The sequence below is a fragment of the Hyposmocoma kahamanoa genome, unplaced genomic scaffold (genome assembly GCF_003589595.1).
Source record: "Hyposmocoma kahamanoa isolate Upper Pololo Valley unplaced genomic scaffold, ASM358959v1 160, whole genome shotgun sequence".
NCBI lineage: Eukaryota > Metazoa > Arthropoda > Insecta > Lepidoptera > Cosmopterigidae > Hyposmocoma > Hyposmocoma kahamanoa.
In genome coordinates, this window is record NW_020653575.1 from 2013553 (window position 1) to 2032947 (window position 19395).

The 19395-nt window shown below is 36.1% G+C and overlaps 1 protein-coding gene across 1 annotated transcript in view; it reads left to right on the top strand.

Moving 5' to 3' along the window:
- The window catches only part of LOC113225450 (phosphatidylinositol 4-kinase alpha), a 72762-nt gene that overhangs the window by 29350 nt on the left and 24017 nt on the right, over window positions 1–19395 (top strand). The window contains exons 9-22 of the mRNA XM_026457764.1: window positions 228–378; window positions 1302–1497; window positions 2888–2998; window positions 3433–3606; window positions 4198–4408; window positions 5258–5369; window positions 6484–6495; window positions 10775–11048; window positions 11513–11614; window positions 12878–13079; window positions 13954–14091; window positions 15447–15551; window positions 16742–16933; window positions 18820–19008. Of these exons, the coding sequence (XP_026313549.1) occupies window positions 228–378; window positions 1302–1497; window positions 2888–2998; window positions 3433–3606; window positions 4198–4408; window positions 5258–5369; window positions 6484–6495; window positions 10775–11048; window positions 11513–11614; window positions 12878–13079; window positions 13954–14091; window positions 15447–15551; window positions 16742–16933; window positions 18820–19008 (2169 nt within the window). The remainder of the gene's footprint in view (window positions 1–227; window positions 379–1301; window positions 1498–2887; window positions 2999–3432; window positions 3607–4197; window positions 4409–5257; window positions 5370–6483; window positions 6496–10774; window positions 11049–11512; window positions 11615–12877; window positions 13080–13953; window positions 14092–15446; window positions 15552–16741; window positions 16934–18819; window positions 19009–19395) is intronic.

Sequence of the window (19395 nt, forward strand, 5' to 3'; positions counted from 1 at the left end):
TAGATTTTCAGTACAAATCGGCAATTTCATACTTTAACCCCTATTATTTACGTCCTGCTTTAAATAGAATTTTAAAACTTGAACTAAACTAAAACCAAAATTGAATATTAAAAGAGGACGTGAATATTTTAAAATAGACGTTGAAAACATGCCCCTGACATTTTTTTCGAAATGGCGCTTTCGCCCATTCTACAAAACACCGACGACATAACATTAAATCCTTTTAGGGTCTAGGCAAGTTAGCGACGAAATTCCCGCCGATAGCGAACACGTCGATATATTGCCTACGAGACTTCCTGGTTACACCTTCGCCAATACTCTTCAAACTACACAAGCTGGAGTTGGAGAAAACCGGGAAGGAACATATGAAAGTTACACGTGAGTATTGCTATACGTGCTACAAAGGATTGTATGTCCAAATGATGACACTTTATGTTATGAAAAAGGTTAACACATGGTGGTTATTTACTAAAGCGATTACAACTTCTTATAGATTTTGAACCACAATATTATTACTTCAACGTGGTAAATATACCAGTCCTGGATTAGAATGACACGTTGCCAAAATTAGTAACTCTTTTCAACAAAAAAATGATCATCAAAATAGGTTCACAAATGCTTGAGTTATCGCGTGACATACGTACAAAAAAAGAAAGAAAAAAAAACATACAGTCCAATTGCGAAACTCCTCCTTTTTTAAAAGTCGGTTAAAGACTAAGTTCTTATTTCGACTGTATTTTTTTTGTATGTAAGTATGTTACGCGATAACTCGATAACCGATTTTGAGGATTCTTTTTTTTTGTTGGAAAGAGGTTACCTTAGTTTTGTTCCCTTTTAAATTTGAAAAAAATATTCCACATTTAAGGGTAGCGAATCCTGTTTCGCGCACTACCTGGTAGCCGATTTCATAATAATTAACATACGATCATTCAAATCCATAAATTATTGATAAATCGAGTAGAATATGTCCCAGACAACCACATCAATCTATGGAATTATCTTATTCTCAAACTATGGAATTCCTGTACTATGAGTACCAGAGCAACGGAATACTGGGGCATCTGGGGCATGGGGCACCAGAACACCCAGACCAGAACCAATTATAAAAGTTAATTTCCCAAATTAGGAATCGAGCCTGAGACGTCATCTAATTTAGTTAATTATACTAAGATATTATTTTCACAACTACGCGGTTAAGTTACGTCTGATGGAAAAAAAGTATAGTTCATACATAGGCTACTGCACTCGGTACACACGACTTCGAAGATATAATTAGCGCAGTGTACCGTGTATGTTTTCAGTACAAGGCAAAGAGTTACAAGGCCTTACAGAGACGGGTGTTCCAGTAAAGTCCACTCCATTCGAGAAACTTCGAGATGCCGCCATAGAGAACCTTTGTGTCGCATTGGAAGCTGCATTGACCATAGACGAGTTTTGCGTCCCTGCGCTTGTTGGATCTGTTAGCAATCGGCTGTTCACTGCTGAAACTAGTGACAGGTAATTTTTTATGACTAGGGGTCGTATTCCAGAACTCTACTCAATACTTAAGTCAGGACTTGAGTATTGCAGTGAGCACTGAAAATCATACTCAAGTCCTTGCCATTAGGGTCGTATTGCCAGTGCTCGAAATCATACTCAAGTCTGCTCAAATCCTGACTTGAGTATTGAGTAGAGTTCTGGAATACGACCCTAAGAGTGGTTACAAACGGCGGCTTTAAGCACCGATGCAAACGCGCGTTCGTGAAACGCATGCATCGATGCAGACGCACTACTGCAACGATGCAAACGCGCGATTGCATCGATACAAACGCGCGATTGCATCGGTAAAAACGCGCGATTGCAGTCGCTTATGTTGAATAATTATGTACGAAAAATCTGTGTAGGTTTACGCGCATTATTTTGTTTTGTTAATTGTATATTTGAAAGTGAAATTAATAAATACAATAAATAAATAAATTAGTAGTATAATATTAACTACTAATAATAAATTATTAGTAGTTAATTATTTTAAAACGTGCATCGCGTTTGTATCGCGTTTGCATCGCGTTTGCATCGCTGCTAAAAGTAGCCGCGTGTAACCGCTATATAATACACGAATACACGATTATTACACTTGTAGATGCTTTTAAACAATTCGTGATTTATGAATTTGCTGTTGTATTTACGACAGGCGTTAATGCGCTTTTGTTTAAAGTTATATTTGTGAGATCACTTTATTATTAGTTTTTTTTATTATATTAGACGGGTTCGAAGTGATAATTACCATTGATATATGATAATTATGACGACAAATTATCTTGATAAACATGCCTTGATAATTATTTTAATATTTATAAAATTACTTGGAACAAAAAATGCTACCGCTAGTTGTGCCATGTGTTTGTAATAGAGACGTATCCGAATGTGTCAAATGTCAATCTAAAGAAAAAAGTTACATATCAAATCGTTTTCCTAAAGATTTTTCTTCATGTTTATTTAGTTTTGTCTCTATTTGTCATTTTTAGTTATAAATTCATGAGACAAAAAAAGGCAATTCAGCAAGGATAAATATCAGATAATTAATAAATATAATAAATATTTGAAAATAGAATCAAACGCGTTTATTCCCGTGTTCAAATGTTAGTACAATTTAACGCGAAAGTTTAAAAGTGTACACAATAAATAACTTGATAATTTTAAACCCTGTATATTACTCGTAGTGTACAACTTGCTCTGCAGAATCCGCCTGTTAATATATCCAATTCAAGGATAGGAGATACCGGCATCGCATTTGCGATTTTAACAATGCTGCCTTAGAATCGCAAATATTTATAATAGGCGTTTCCTGATTTCATCGTGGCCTAGTCGACTATTTCAAATGTTTATTTCATTTACTAAATGTTTTCAGTGAATCGTCACTCATAAGCACCAACATCGTCATCATGTTGGGTCACGTGGCAGTTGCTTTAAAAGACACACCGAAGACTACAGATACCATACTACAGTTCTTTCAACAGAGGTAAGACTGTCAAGAATTTTGAATTTGATTTCATTAAGTCAAGTATATAGACTAGAATAATAATGTCACAGTTTAAAATATAATATCAAGGCATGTGATCGTCACTAATATAAACAATCGTCTGTCGCGTTTGACACAATACCTCGCCTTGCCGAAGGCGACGCACCCCGTCGCTTCAACCGACTTCTGCGGTAAACTACCATTGTCAGACTACTCATAATTTACACCGGGTAGCTTGCTGCCTTTGACGGGCAACCGAGAGTTACCTGACGACTTGGTGTTATTGTCCCGTTAGTTTGTTTGAAAGGAACAAAAAAAAAACAAATATATGCAATTAAAGATAAAAATTGTTACAAACTTCTAGAAAGTACACAACTTGCAGTCATGGCATGTCCGCGTAAAATATTCTTCGGTTACCATACTCTTTTCTCCAGGTTGTGCCGCGCCCCATCATCGCTGGATACTCTGATTGTCGACCAGCTGGGCTGCATGGCCCTAGCTAGCCCCAAAGGCCCTGCTCACGATGAGATTATGCGAATGTTCACTGTCATCACCGTGGAAGCTGCCAGTGCTGCTTATCATCACACTGATGATAAGAAACAATATAGGTACGAGTTACGCTCCTTGAGCGACACTTAGATCAGCGCGTGGCTTCTGTAGCGTCATTGACGCTACTAAAGTCCGCCTTAGAAATCCGACCATACAGTCGAGAAACATCGTATGTAAACTTGCACGAAGTACAAGTACGTGTTTGCATATGTATGCGTATTAGTGATCTACGTGAAACTGTTCCCGTACAGACAGTATGCGCAACCTCTCGCTGCGCTCGGACCGACAAAGCGATTTGGTGAAATTACAGGCACGTGGGACTTGTCAACTTATGTTTCAGGGTGACGGGCGCAGTGGCAGTGCCCCTAAGATCTTTGAGATTAAAAGTTCTGAGTGTCACTGTAACTCTTATGGATAGGCGTGTAGTGTACCACCAGGCCCACGACTTGTTCGTCCCGTCACTAGATATTATAAAAAAGGAGCGAAGTTTTGTTCACTCTCGTTACATGGACATAAAGCTATTTCTAAGTGGTTTAAGGTGACTCTGTTATTATTAACGAAAAAGCTCCAACGTGTAGGCCTTAAGTCCTAATAACAATGACGAATGACTATATCTAAATCTTATCAACTATGTTTGTGTGATGTTACAGACATGTGTCCGGTGCAGTTTTAAATGCGCTCGCGAACATCGCAGCGAATGTTCGCGGCACGAATGCTCGCTTGGAACTTCTAACTCGACTTCTCGAGTTATTCGTACAGCTGGGACTTGGCGGTGAACGAGCTACCGATCGATCACCCGCACCCGTACTCAAAGCTTCCGGCAGTGCGGGGAATCTTGGTGTTCTTATACCAGTCATTGCGGTGAGTGTTTATTTTCTTTCTCCAATCAATAAACATAGGAAGTCTGCTCCCCAGTTTTGTAGTCTCTTTTGAGGAGGCATAGCCAGTCTTATTATTATATATTTAATTTTATATATTATATTAATTACGTGATAAAACCTTGAGTATACCGCCAATAGAGACAATTAATTTAAATAGCCATGGATGGCACCTATTAGTAGAGCGATGCCAAGGACAGGGGGAGATGAAGAGAGAACCAGATATCAATAAAAGTGACGATATAGGTAGGTACTCATAAGTGTGAAGAACGAGTTATCACCATTCAAACAACATGTGATGACCACACACGTACTGTTATAGTCTGTCTTTTTTTAAGATGATATAAAATGATATTTGCAGGGTTGCCAATTTTCGTAAAATTTTAAATAGTCATGTAATTGCTGTCGACAGTTTTATCGTTAGTTTGTGAAAAAAAGATACAAATAAAAAAAAAAAGATATATGTCAATAGTGAATGTCATGACGTTCTTTCTAATGATAATTGTGTTATCGCATTCTTTATTTTTATTTTGACAGTTGGCCCAATGGTATAGGAATCAATTTGTGAACTTTTGATGAATGAACTGTCATTTTACTCCGTCCTGGAAAAAACAAAGTATACAGAAGTCCCACCGGGTCGACGAAAAAAAATTTTTGGGTGTTTATCTTTGTATTCATAATCGTATACAGAAGTTCTCTTTTCAAAAGAGTTTCGCAAGGAGCATTCCTGAGCCCGTCATGTTATTTATACTATACAATCTTTCAGCGTTAACTGCTATTTGATTATATTCAATATTTATGGCATTTTATGTCACGATGTTTTTTGTTACAGGTCTTAGTCAAAAGATTGCCGCATATAAAAAACCCGAAGCCAAGATTGCACAAGCTTTTTAAAGATTTTTGGCTATACTGCGTTGTAATGGGATTCACTGCAGCAGACTCAGGTACTTAAAACTTTCTTCTTAATTTTATTATATTGTGTATAAGAAAATGAAACAACAAATATAGGTGTTAGTGCGCAAGTAAAGGTACCACAGGGGTCGCCTTTGTGTTATATTAACTTTTGGTGTATAGACAATCTTTTATTGCCAGAATGAACTGCCATTAAGATGCGGCCATTGGGTACTTTTACGTGTGTATGAACACTTATTACTCTAAATATTTACAGCACCCTCTTTATCTTTGCTATTGATCTCTACGTTTCAAAATTTGACACACGGTTACAAAATTATTTTGCTGTTAGCAACGTAAAACTTTTTATATTGGAAACCTGTGCCCAGTTGAAAACCATTTAACGATATTTTTATCGGAACGACATTACATTTCATTTTTTTTTTTTACAGAAAATTGTCTATAATATTATTAAAATATTAGAATTTGTAAAATAGTAAGCCACAAAGTCAAATGCTTTACCCAAATCAAAGATTTTAACTTTTTTTTTTATCAAATTTGGGTCTTGTATATTGATTCTAATATCAATTCGGGTGAGACGTCCACTCAGTGCGATCAGAAATTGCCAGAAATGTTATAGCTGAAGTTTTTAGTTCTATAAGTCAATTAACAAGAGTTAATGTGAATACATAAGTAAAAGTATACGTGTGTTGATGAGTCCCGTACAGGGTCGATGCAGTAACGTCATTACGTAGTGTAGTTGAATCATGAAAATTTATGATAAAAAAGGACAGCTTGTGTTTTGACTTGTGTTAATGGCAATTTTTTTAATTGTTGTTGTCACCATGGTTAAAAAATGGCATTATCCTATATAATGGCATTAACCTATGAAAACTGATTTATACCTTAACAAATGACTTTATGGAATATTTAACATGCATTTACTTGTTAAATCGCAAAAAGACCGCTGTACAAAGACGGCAAGGAGCCATTCTATGCATCTGCATATTTTTCCAGGCATTCTTATGTAGGAGATTTCCTTTGAGAACCGCAAAATATATTTGTAATCGTATGTCTGACTTAACTAACGTTTATTTACATAAGTGTATTGTTTATTAGATATACTTAAAAATCTTATTGTCTCTTCTTCTATGGCCACGCCAATAGCAATGCGAAAGCGTGAGTAAATGATGCTTATAGAGAATAGATGTGTTGTTTGGTTTTTGATTTGATTAATTCGTTTTTTAATATGGTTTTTGGTGTTGTTACATTTGTGTAGCCAGGTCTAAAAAATGACGACTTCATAATTTTGACATCAGACTTATTAACGTTACAGAAAATAAGTTCATAAAGTGTGTGATTATATGAATATTTAGCTCCACCAAAGTAACCACATTAATAACACTAGTTTGTAATATTGTAGCCGACTGTACAACGGCTGTAACTACGACTGTACTTAGCTGGTGGTAGTGTGTGAAGTTTATTTTACACGAGTTGTGCTTTGTGGGGCCAGGGAACGGGAGAGAAGGGCATCGATTATGGTAGCAGAGCGTCTGTACAAGACATATTATAACGATTTTGACATCCTAAGGCCCCGTGTACGTCGAATAGTACATAATATGTGAAGTGATTCAGACCCAGACAATGTTATTCCTATGAGCACGTAAACGCCCAGTGTACATTGTAATGAAAATATCGTATTCAAATTTGGCACTATTTATTTTATATGACCATAGGGTACCTAGAAAAGTACTTTAAAAATCACTGTCGCGTTTTTCATACAAAACACGGGGCATACTGGCTATATTTAGTACATTGGGCTTTGCTAGTCCTGGCTGTATTTAGTACATTGGGCTTTGCTAGGTCTTAGGATATTAGGTAAAACTCACTTTGTCTGTAAGGTCGGGAAAGAAGTATATACGCAATAGGAAATGAATTTTCCCTTTACAGGTCAGTCAACCGTGACCATGGGACCTGTAAAGGGTGCGAAACTGTGGTTTGTTTGAAAAAACAAATAAACGCGATTTAAATCCGGAAAAATAGTATCATTTCCTATGTGTAACAATCGCGAAAACCTAAGAACTCGATATATAAGCAATGTTTTGCAAATTTCTTGGTAGAATTTTGAAATGCGTCATCTATTTGAAACAGATGACAATGCCAAATGTGACGTTTCATGGCGTAATAATATTATGAATAACGCCCCAAACGGCATTTCCTTCCAAAACTTTGGCATATCGAATAAGTACACTAAAATGTAATATCGAGATTTACAAATACATAATAAACAGTGCTAAACTCTATAACGTTTGCTGTATGTCATTCTCGCCGTTTTCTTGGCCCCATATCTTTAATTAGGTCGAGTGTAGTAGCGTTGTTAGCGTTTAATTTATTTGTAGGACAATAGTGTCTGTTCTCTGTGTGTATTGAGCTGAAACTCGAATGCATTGCAGAAAAGACGCCATGTATTCATTTTGCTTCGTTTTGAGTGATTTTTTTTCGAGTGTATTCTAGTGGTTTCGATTTTGGATTTTGATTAATTGCCGAACTTGAAATGCAAATATGTTTGCTATACCTTATGCATATTGCCAATTTGAATTTATTGTAATAATAAATAACGTATTGTTTAGTTATTAACACAAAGATCGAACACAAAGAAATATTCCTTCGATCTGACGGCGACGGAATTTTTCTTTGTGTTCATTTAATATTATAACAAACTAGTGGAGTCATTTCACAAAATAATTAATGAATATCATGATAGTAAATCATCATGATATTCATTACAATCAATATTACTATTTATAAAGCGACATCTCTTGTCAATCTCTGGTACCTGTAAAGGTGCGGTAACGAGTGAAGGAAATACTTTCACAGTTTTCTCACAGATGGCGCTGCAAAAAGTCGTTAGAACCAAAAACATTGATCTGTAACAAAGAAAAATTCGTAGGGGCTGGTGATTCGATCTGTAGCTCAGTTGGTAGAGCGGTCGCCCTGGTATGGCACAGACGCTGGTTCGAGTCCTGTCAGATCAAAGGAATTTTTCTTTGTGTTCATTACAATCAATATTACAAGTACTGTTTATTAAACTTTATGATTAAATTGTGATGTGTTCACGCGTTACGTCGACAACATGCTCTTTAGTACGTGAAGCAATGCAATTTCATACTATGCGTGTTTAAAATGTTTAGGGATGATTCACACTGTATTAGCCGAATCTCGGTTGTAGCATGTTCATAATCCATAACCAATTTATTTTTGGAAACACATGTTCTATAGAAGTTTATAGTAACCAAATAGGCAGATGAAACGTTTATGTCTTCCAGCACACAGACAACAATATAATACAAAATGGATTAAAAAAGAAACGTAAAAATTAAAAGTAAATGTGCTAATTAATACAAACAAACAAGCAACAAGAAATTACTTTAAAATCAAAGTTAGAAGTTATCAACTTATTTATTTTCTTTGATAATTATCCGATATATATCCAATAATTACCCATGCTGATTCATAGTTTTGTCTCTTTGCTTTTTGACAAAAAATTACTACGACAAAACTATAAATAAACACGAAGAAAAATGTTTGGGAAAACTATATGGTTTGTGAATTATTTTTTTAAATGTACATTTGACACATTTGGCTACGTCTCTTAAGCCGGATTTACATTTGTCTGACGTGTAGTGTCATGACGCGTCAGAACGGTATCGGTTTCATACATTTAATATGGTTACATTTATATTAGTGTGTCGCAACCCGTAACGGCTTGTGATGTGTGTCGTGACAGACAAGTGTAAATCCGGCTTTATACAAACACATGACACGACATTGCTAAGGGCAGCATTTTGTTGTTCCAATTAATTTTTAAAGAATCTTGCTACATAGATATAGAATAACAAGTAAAATCGGCCTCGGTAGCTTATAGTGGTCAGCACTGTTGCTGCTAAATGAGGAATCTCGGATTCAGTTTGCGTTAAGACTAATTTGCGAAATTAAACTATTCTTAATTACTGTTGGCCTTAGTGTCCTGCGTTGTGACCTGGAGTTAATTTCTTTGCTCTGGTGCTCATAGTACTGGGAATTACCTAGTTTGAGATCAGGCAAATTAGTCGTGCTACGGCCCAGTTTCAGATCGGGCTCGTCACAGTCTGGCGTGAATCATCCTTTCGACAGCTCAGCAAACAAAAGAGGACATTGTTGTTGCGTGCTAGAGTTACTGTTGGAATAATGTATTTAGACCATTAATAATTCGACCTACTGTACTCCGTCTAACTATTTATTTAACTTTCGACATATGCGTGCCTCCGAAGTTCCGTAATTATTGACATAAAAAAATGCAACACTTCTTGGACTCTTTTATTTTGTAATTTTAGTGATGCGACGTGCTCTTTAGCTCCGATATTTATCGATCCAACAAATTATGTAATAAGGATTATTCAAGTTGATAAAGTTTAGTACCTGTCTAATAAATTGTAATGAAATGAAATAAATTATAAATAATTATAAGAAGTTCTTATTAATTTTTATAATGAATCCTCGGATTCTTTTCTATATAAACGGAAATCATCACTTAAACCCTCATTAACATGAATTATTAATTCTTGAGTACACAAATTGTCAAACGCAACATCACGATCCCTATCAGACAATATCTTCTTTTTTGAGCCCGCTCACATTCACGGATTAAAACTTCTTCATAAATAAAATCGATTGTTAAAAAAATCGAATCAAAAACGCATTAGGACATCACTAATTGATTAGAATCCGATCTGGCAAAAGTTAAATAAATGGCTGGACGGAGTATAATCTACAGAATGTCTTTACATGACATTGACTTACAAATAAATGGACGACGGGTCTAATACAAAAACAACGAAAAAAATGTCCCAAGTCAACCTATTTAAACATAGTGACATGTAAAGGAATATGAAAAAGCTAAAACGTTGAATATGAATTGTAATGTCATCGCAGTACTGTCTAATTTTGCTTGCTTCGCTGTCAGTCGAACAAACGAAGACTAAAGCGTGAATGACGCTCTGTATACGATTTTAACGCCCTATAAGTTCGGACATTTTTTAGCGCGGACCCGACGTCCATATAATTGTAAGTCAATGTTACATGATTGATAAAAATCAATAATGGAGTTATCTCAACAAGTAACAGAAATAAAAAAAATATTGCCGTTGTTAAGTACAGTCAAACGCAATAATATGTATTTACTGAACTACGCAATCACGATGTAATAAATAAATGTAACTTACCACAAATTATGTCGCAACTGGAGTATTGGCGGCATGTTTGGGCCGCATATAGTGGATACATATTTTTGCACGTAACTGTATGTTATCAGATTTTTGCCTTATATATAAAAAAAAAACTTATTGTTCACAAACTTTATATCTACCTATTCGAAAACTAAAATCACAAAAGACCTAACAATGAATTTACGCATCTACAGGACTGTGGCCTCAAGAATGGTATACAGGCGTAAAAGAAATAGCTGTAAAATCACCATATTTAACATCGCAAACATCATTACGTTCTGAAATGAGAGAATTGCAATACACCTCAGCTGTGAGGAATGATAGCGTGTCCATAACAGAGCTTCAGGAACTGAAAACGCAAATTTTGAACTTGTTGGACCATCCCCCTGACGTTTCGGTGATTGTTAATAAATTGACTTTTGCGCCTTGTATGTTTTTGCTGAGTGTTTATTGGTTGGAGACTTTAAGGTTAGTATTTTGGTATTGCATTTAAGTCCATGTGCTTTCTATACTAGAGCGCAAAATTGTTCGTACGTTGCTAGTGATTCAGAGACCATTTTTATCATCACATTTGTATCGGTTGGCTGGTGTTGCCTCTTCAGACGTCCGTAGAGTGGTGCCTGGCTCCCGGAAATGCTCAAAAAAAAGAGACTGACTCGCGTCCCCAGTAAGGTGGCAGTACTTTTCTGGACGATCTTTGTCATAAAAAGCTCTACTAATACTAGTTGTTAGTAGTTAATAGAAAGTGTATGACACGAGCTACAAGCTGCAGCCCGAAACGGAAAACGCTTACATATTTGCTGAATGCTACTTACAACAATTGGTCACGAGAAGAACGAATAATTTCACTTACATAAAACTAGTGTTGCACACGGATCTAATAATATGTATGTCCTTAAGCCTTTGCGAAGTTAGTAATTATATTGTTTCAGAGTGTGTAATTCCCCGGAACCAAGCTTGCAGCCAATCATAGAGTATTTGAGCGATACAGCGCTTCATAAAGACAAGAGCGGCATGTGGTCTTGCGTTGCCAGGTAAAACAGCACACACATCGGCACACTTAGTAGAACAAAAGTGAAAATATAAAATATAGTGTGTCTTTTTTAAAGACGGAGTGAAATGACACAAGTGTTGCCCGCGTGCAAGCAGCTAGTGATTGTAGATGATAAAATATTATATAGACTATCGACTGAACGTTGGTTACGCTTATGAAGTAAATAGGCGAAATTGTTTAATTTGATTTATTATCGGCCCATTATACATCCAACTGATGGGGATAGGTTCATTTAATTGTTGCTTTTTGAAAATTGATTCATACGTATACTAAATTTAGAAGTATGTGTATTAAAAATACAAATAGGTGACGTGTTTAAAAAAATCAGATTTTAATTTAATGTACATAATGAAATCCACCTGTCGTTATTGAAATGTGTCTGACTAAAAATTTATTTTGATAATAATATACCAATTGTCAAAATAAGAATAAAGTATACAATAACGCAATTAGTAATCATCAGAACGTGGCGACATTTACAATTCAGCCGTTTTTGGCAACATTCTACCTACTTTCCCAATCTATCGATAAAACTGTCGACAATTATTACATGACTATTTAAAATTTCACGATAACTGGCTATAGTAACGTTTATATTTAAGTAAAGAAGAATTAGACATAAAGTAGCAATTAAATTAATATCGACTTAATATACTTTAGACTCCTAATATAGCCTTACTCAACCTTTATTGAAAACATACAAATGAAACAAAATGTATATTTTTATTTTGTTACAAAGTAGTAACGGCTGAAAATTTTAAAATTGTGACAGTAAACTGTAACTATAAAAATGACCATAACTTAGTTTTATTGAAAAAAAAAAAAAATACTATACGCGATTTAGATCCGAAAAAATACTTTCCAATATAACTTTGTAGTTAAATAAGTTTCACGATCGTTCAAACCGAAAAAAATTTAAACAACCAATAGATTTTCATTATTTTGATATCTCACCGCACGCCTCTTGTTAGCTTTGATGACTAATGGACTTTACGGACAGCTCATAAAGTTTATATCACGAAGAGACGTTCCCTAGTGGTTAATACTGTCTATAATGTACGTGCACACGTTGTATTTAACTGTCTCCGTGGCCGACCGGTTACCATGCTGGACTGCCACGTAGAAGTCCCGGGTTCGATTCCCGGACCGGGAGAAATATTTGTATAGCATACATTTATTTCTCTCGTGAGTTGTGGGTGTAATTTGTGTGTGTGTACGTTATTAATATTATGTCTCGTTTCAGTGTCGGCGACAAAGTATTTCACAAATTCCTCGACTGTATGTCGGAGAAAGTAAAAGACGAGGCGCGAGAGAGGGCGCTAGAAAACCACGCGCAGTTCCTATTGGTCAATTTCAATCACATACACAAGCAGATCAGACGAGTAGCTGACAAGTGGCTTGCTGGACTTGTCGATCGGTTTCCGCACTTGCTTTGGAATTGTCGGGTAAGTAACGAAGACCATCACGATGGTCCTGCATAAGCTGGAATTCCAACGAGCAAGTTTCCTTTCTGGTTATACTCACTAGTGCAAATCAAGTGCACGCCAGCCTTGGACCGTTTTTACTAATTGGGGTGAGAGGGAGGATAGTGTTGCAAAAATTTAAAATGAATGCCTTTGAGTTGCGTTTGCGTGAGCGATGCCAAAAATAATTAAAAATGAATGAATTACGTAATATATGTGATAAATAAATATGAATTTACAGAAAGAGAACAATAATTCTGAATAAAATGAGTCTCGCACATACAGTAAGTATTAAGTACCTGAAGATAAACAATCGTACATGGAAAAATTCACGACCATCACATAGTAACGTACGTTCGTAATAAATAAATTTAAACTGTTTAAACATCAAAATCGTCCTTAGCGAACGGCTTGCTGTCAGCCTTGTTGCCGTTCCTTCAATGTAGCCGTTAATATGCGGAGCGCGGTGTGATATCTAAAGCTAGGGAGGGGCGGCGAGTGACTTTTCTCGTTACTTTCTTATTCTCTGATTCTAGTATAAGAAAAAAAAATAAAATCAAGGTCCTAATCAAGTATTGCATATCAATTGCCGTGGTGACACTATGATAGCAATTACATATAGAAATAAAAACATCAAAACTGTAAGAAATTTTTCGTAATATGGAATTCTAATTTCTTTTTATATAATTTAACGCACGCACATACTCATAACCCCGCACTAGGGAAACCATTTTATATAATTGGAATGAGTGCATTTTTTTAATATCCTTCATATATTTGAGCTTCTTCTTACGTAAAATAGATACTTTTATAACATAACTTTGAGAACATTGATATAACATTTGCTTGATTGCAGGTTCTCTGGTCGATGCTGGACATTCTCCAAGTGCTAAGCTTCAGTCTTGAATTGGATGCCAACCAGGAGACACCCTTACTCAAAGTGCCGGGGACAGAGTTCACTTTACAACTACAAGATACTTTAGAAGGAAGAGAAGTAAGTTTAGTCGCTATCGATTTGATTGATATTAGAGTCTGTTTCTTTTTGAAGACGGAGTAACATGACATCTGCAGGGTTGCCAATGTTGATAAAAAAATTTAATATTCATGTAGTTGTTGTCGACAGTTTTATCGATAGATTATGAAAGAAGGTAAAACTTTGCCAAAAATCTCTGAATTGTGAATGTTACAGTGTTCTATTGACTATTAATTGCGTTATTGTATTCTTTATTCTTATTTTGACAGTGTCGAAATCAATTTTTATTCATATATTTCAATCATTTTAATGACAACAGGCGGATTTGATTATCGATATTGAATTAAATTGAAAAACTTCAAAATATTTCTCCTCTTTATGTAGACATATTTCTAAATGCAGTATATGTATGCATGAACTTACAAAAATTGACAATTCACATGAATCTGTGCCCAGTAGTTGGACGAATAATGGGCCGATGATGACTCAAATGATGCAAGTTCGGCTATTTATTGTACAAACGTGACCAAGGTTAAGTCGATAGTCGATAGAATATTTATCGACTGCAGTCACTAGCTGCTTACAAGCGGGCAACACTTCTGCGCAATGAACTGTCATTTTAGTCTATTTTCAAAAAAGACAGAATATAGTATCTATCTCTATAAAGTCGTTTATCACATGTATGTGTTTTTCTACGATCTACTACTATCGCACTTCCTTTTTTGGAGTATTAATTATAAAACTTCAAATTTGAAAAAATTTCGATACAAAACTGCATACTCCAAAAAGTAAAAAATTAGCCAAATGTAAGTTCGAGAACTCTTCAGTACTATATAATGAGCCCAAAAGGGCAAACTCAATAGTTGTACTGCAAGTGGTGGAGAAGTTGGGTAGTTTGCAGATTGTCCTGGTAGCAGATTACTATAGTATTCCAAATTTCATGCCGATTGGACAAGTGGAAAGAACATAAAATTTTTGACAACATCCTGTGGTCGAGTGGCTTGCACACCGGTTTTCAATGTGTCGCCATCTCTGAAATCCCGGGTTCGATCCCCGGTCCGGTCAGTGTAGAAACTAACTTTTCTATATTGTCTTGGGTCTGGGTGCTTATGGTACAGTCGTTGTTTCCAATTTCTATAACACAAGTGCTTTAGTTACTTACTCTAGGATCGGATTTTAGTAGACAACATCATGGTGTTGTCTAATATGGTAATAAAAAATGTCAGATCCCTACAGTAACTGAGAAAAGAGCTGATGATTTAAAAACAAGAGTTCATCAAACATAGCTAAAAATCATACCGATTTATGAATATAAATAAGTACCATCAACGAATGGTATAAACAAAATGTTTTAACCGAGACTTATATTTCCTCAGGGCATAGTAAAAGACTTCGCGGAACGCTGTCACGGTATCGTCCAAGAGGCAATGAAGTGGGCGCCTCAGTCAACCAGATCGCATTTGCAGGAATACTTGAATCAGGTACGGAATTTGAAATGAGCTATTTCTTATGATACCATGTGACGGGACGAGCTAGTCGTGAGCCTAGAGTGATGCGGCACGTCTGTCCATAATAGTTGCAGTACCAGCTTTAAATCACAAAGATCTGAGGGGCACTGCCACTGCGCACGTCACCCTGAGACGTAAGTCGACAAGTCCCATGTGCCTGTTATTTCACCAGCACCCTTATACCCTACAATACTGGAACGCAGTTATGCTACCATTACTGCTTGGCGCCAGAAATAGGTAATGTGGCAGTACTTTCCTGGACGAACTCTTTCACAACGAGCTCTACTGTTACTAAAACCAACCGAGGTGAAATGAAAAAAAATATTTGATTCTTGAAAATAGTATTCTTGAACCCTGTAATAGTGACACTGGTGTTAATTTTTTACATTAATACTCGTTGCTAATAATAAAAACTGTTTTTTAATTCTATAACATGGCAACTACGGTTTTTTTTTAGTTTTTTGTCCTTCCACCCACCTTTCAATATTAATTATTAAAGCGCGAGACCTCTAAGCGAGAATATCAGTATCTCGCGCTTTATGTCGCTATCTTGCGAGTCGCGCCCCGCCGTGCTAGCCCTACTTGATTATAAAAAAATTGCCTCTGTTTGTATAAATATTCATTTCTATTAAGTTTTCATAATTTTTGTTTGATGTATAATGCAATCGTTTATTTAATATTATCAATGTCACGATATTATAGTTTAAAATATAATGTCAAAGAACTATATGTTCGTAACTAAGATAAACAATAAAAGTTAATATAAAACACACAGTATTACTTAAAAACAAACATAAAATATTGTCGAAATAATATTATGACGTCAAATAAAAATAAAATTACAAATACTTCGGTAGTAGTTTCAGTCGAGTATAAAACATTTATATCCAGACTGACATTTTGATCACCATACAAATTTTTGTATGCGTATATTTTGAAAATCATTTCACCAACGATCGTAAATATTAACAATTGGAGGTTGTCTAAAAAGCGAGCTTGTATGTGTATAAAAATTTATATTAGCATGTTTGTACCGTATGTGTTCCATTATTATTCATCCATAGTCATGAAATTTTCGTAAGTTGTGGAGTTCAAACCCGCAACGTGTCTGATGTTTTAGGTCGGAGACACCGAATTAAACAAAATCTGATTATTCTTGATAGGTTCCAAATTCAACACTCTGGGACCATTCGGGACTGGCTCTTGCGACTGGAGCGTTACTAGGAGCGGCGGGACTGAACAGAATGTCTGCTCCGTTACCACGTTCCGCGCTGGACAAGCGTCCGCCTTGCGTTACGCAGGATTCTGCCGCTTTACTCGCTGTAGTTTCCCAGAGGAGTCGGTATGCTGGTGAGGTAAGCAGGTATTGAATGGGTGTTATGAGAGGTCTCAAATTAGATTTAGATACTTTTCCACATGAGTTATTCAAGAAAATAAAATAAAAAAGGGTCTAGCGGGTAATTTTCAGGTTACTTTTCTACCTAATTTCGTTGTAAATTTAAATTATTTTAGTATTCGAATAAATTATCGTGAAATATTAAATAATATTTCAGATTACTACACTCGAATATTAATAATTGAATAATAGACATTGCCACCGAAATTTGGCAAGTAAAAGAACCTGGAATTTACCCTAATACTTGTCAAGTTAAATATTACTTATAGATGATAATCTATTTTATTTTGTTTTAAATTTATTTCATGACCACGGATTTTTTTTTAAATAATAGGTATTAATTGACGGGACTAGCAAATCGTGTGCCTGGTGGTGAGCGACACGCCCGTCCATAACAGTTGCAGTGCCACTCAGAGCTTCAAATCACAAAGAACTGAGGGGCACTGCCACTGCGCTTGTCACTCTGAGGCATAAGTTGCCAAGTCTCATGTGCCTGTAATTTCCATCAGGATTCGAGTAATTTAATCGAAATATTTGAAATAATAAACATACAAATATTATTTTTTTAATTATCGCCATGTAAATGCTATAAATGTTAGTACGACTATGTTTTTTATTTATTGTTTGTGAAGAATATTTAGCGGCGGTAACATGAGCGATTGTTTCTCAATTGAGAGATGGGCGGTTCGAATCCCGGTAGCGGCATGTAACTGTGACATTTGAAATGAGTAGTTATACCTTTCGCTAACCGTGAAGAAAAACATCGTTATGAAACTTACACCACGAAGAAGGTTCACAACCGTTGAAAAACGTGTGAAGTCCTCAACATGGCGAACTATAGCCTCTCTTAGACCAGTCAAGTCAAATCAAGGTCTCATAATAATTTATTCCGTGGGTAAAATTTTTACACTCATTACGAAAACGTCGGTTTTTAAGCTACTTCTCGTTTAGCACGTTCTGACCTCCCTGAGAAGAACGAGAAAGACACTCTAGGGATTGCTCTTTTCAAATAAACATAAATGCTATGGAACTTTGAAACACATTTGAATAATATTTGTGTGGAATCTAGACTCATGTTGCCTTTACCATACTCCTTTATCTAACACACAGTCATCAATTTTGTAATATGACTATTCAATACATCTAATGTAAGTTTTAAACTTAATAAATGATAATCTTAATAATATGCTCCGGATTCTTATTATTTTATCCTCATAAAAGAATCGTTTACCTTAGTTAAACGAAATCGTGGTACCATGAGTTTGGACTTAGGTTATAAGGTTAATATTAATAATAATAATAATAATAATAATAATAACGCACACACTCAACATAGCTCCGCACAAGGGAAACCCTGTGTCGCGGGTGCCATGGACACACACATAGACAACCACAAATTACACCCAAACTCACGAGAGAAATAAATGTAGGCCATACAAATATTTCCATACAAATATTTCTCCCGGCCCGGGAATCGAGCCCGGGACCTCTGCGTGGCAGTCCGGCATGGTAACCGTTCGGCCACGGAGGCAGTCAATTGTGGATATCTTCTTTCTTAATGAAATTGCGTATATTTTTACGGGCATACAAAATATTGAAGTAAATGTACTGTTATGCCACAGTCCTGATACCATTGTCCTTAAACTTTTCTCTGAGCGAAAACCGAGAACCTAAACCACCACAAATATGGTTTGTATATCTGCCGCTTTACCTCACAATGACGTTGATTAGGATTTATTAATTGACCGCTGCTGTTGGCCATGACGTACCACCGGACAAAATGTAAAATCTTTTAACCCGTATGTTGAGCGTATGTATATGAATATTGTTTATGGTCTTTATTAGGTGGCGGGGTCGGTTAGTTGCGAAGGCGGTGGCGAAGCCGCGTTATGGCGAGTGGGTCAGCGATTGTACACGGCGTTAAAAGAAGGTTGTACGAGTGGTAGTGAGTCAGCGCATCGAGCCGCCTTATGGCGGGCCACAGCGTTGTTGGTGCACGCGAGGCATCATTCTATTATGCACGTTGGAACTGTGGCGAGGCAGCTACTGCACAGTATTGGTGAGATATAATCTTTATAGCGTTGTCGCGTCCTTTTTAACCGACCGACCGAAAAAAAGGAGGAGGTTTTCAATTCGACTGTATTTTTTTCTTTTTTTTTTTTATATATATTACGCAATAACTCTGGCAATTTGTGATCCGATTTTGATGATTCTTTTTGTTGGAAAGAGGGTACTTCAGTAGTGATCTCATTTAAATTTGAAGAAAATATTCCACCTCTACGGGTGGCGAACTAGGGGATGAATCCGGTTTCGCGCACTTTCCGGTAACCGATTTCAATAAAACTTGGCAAATAGATGTAATTCTACGAACTTTTGAGGTCGGTTTTTTTAGGACTCTGTACTGCGATTATTGTTGTATAA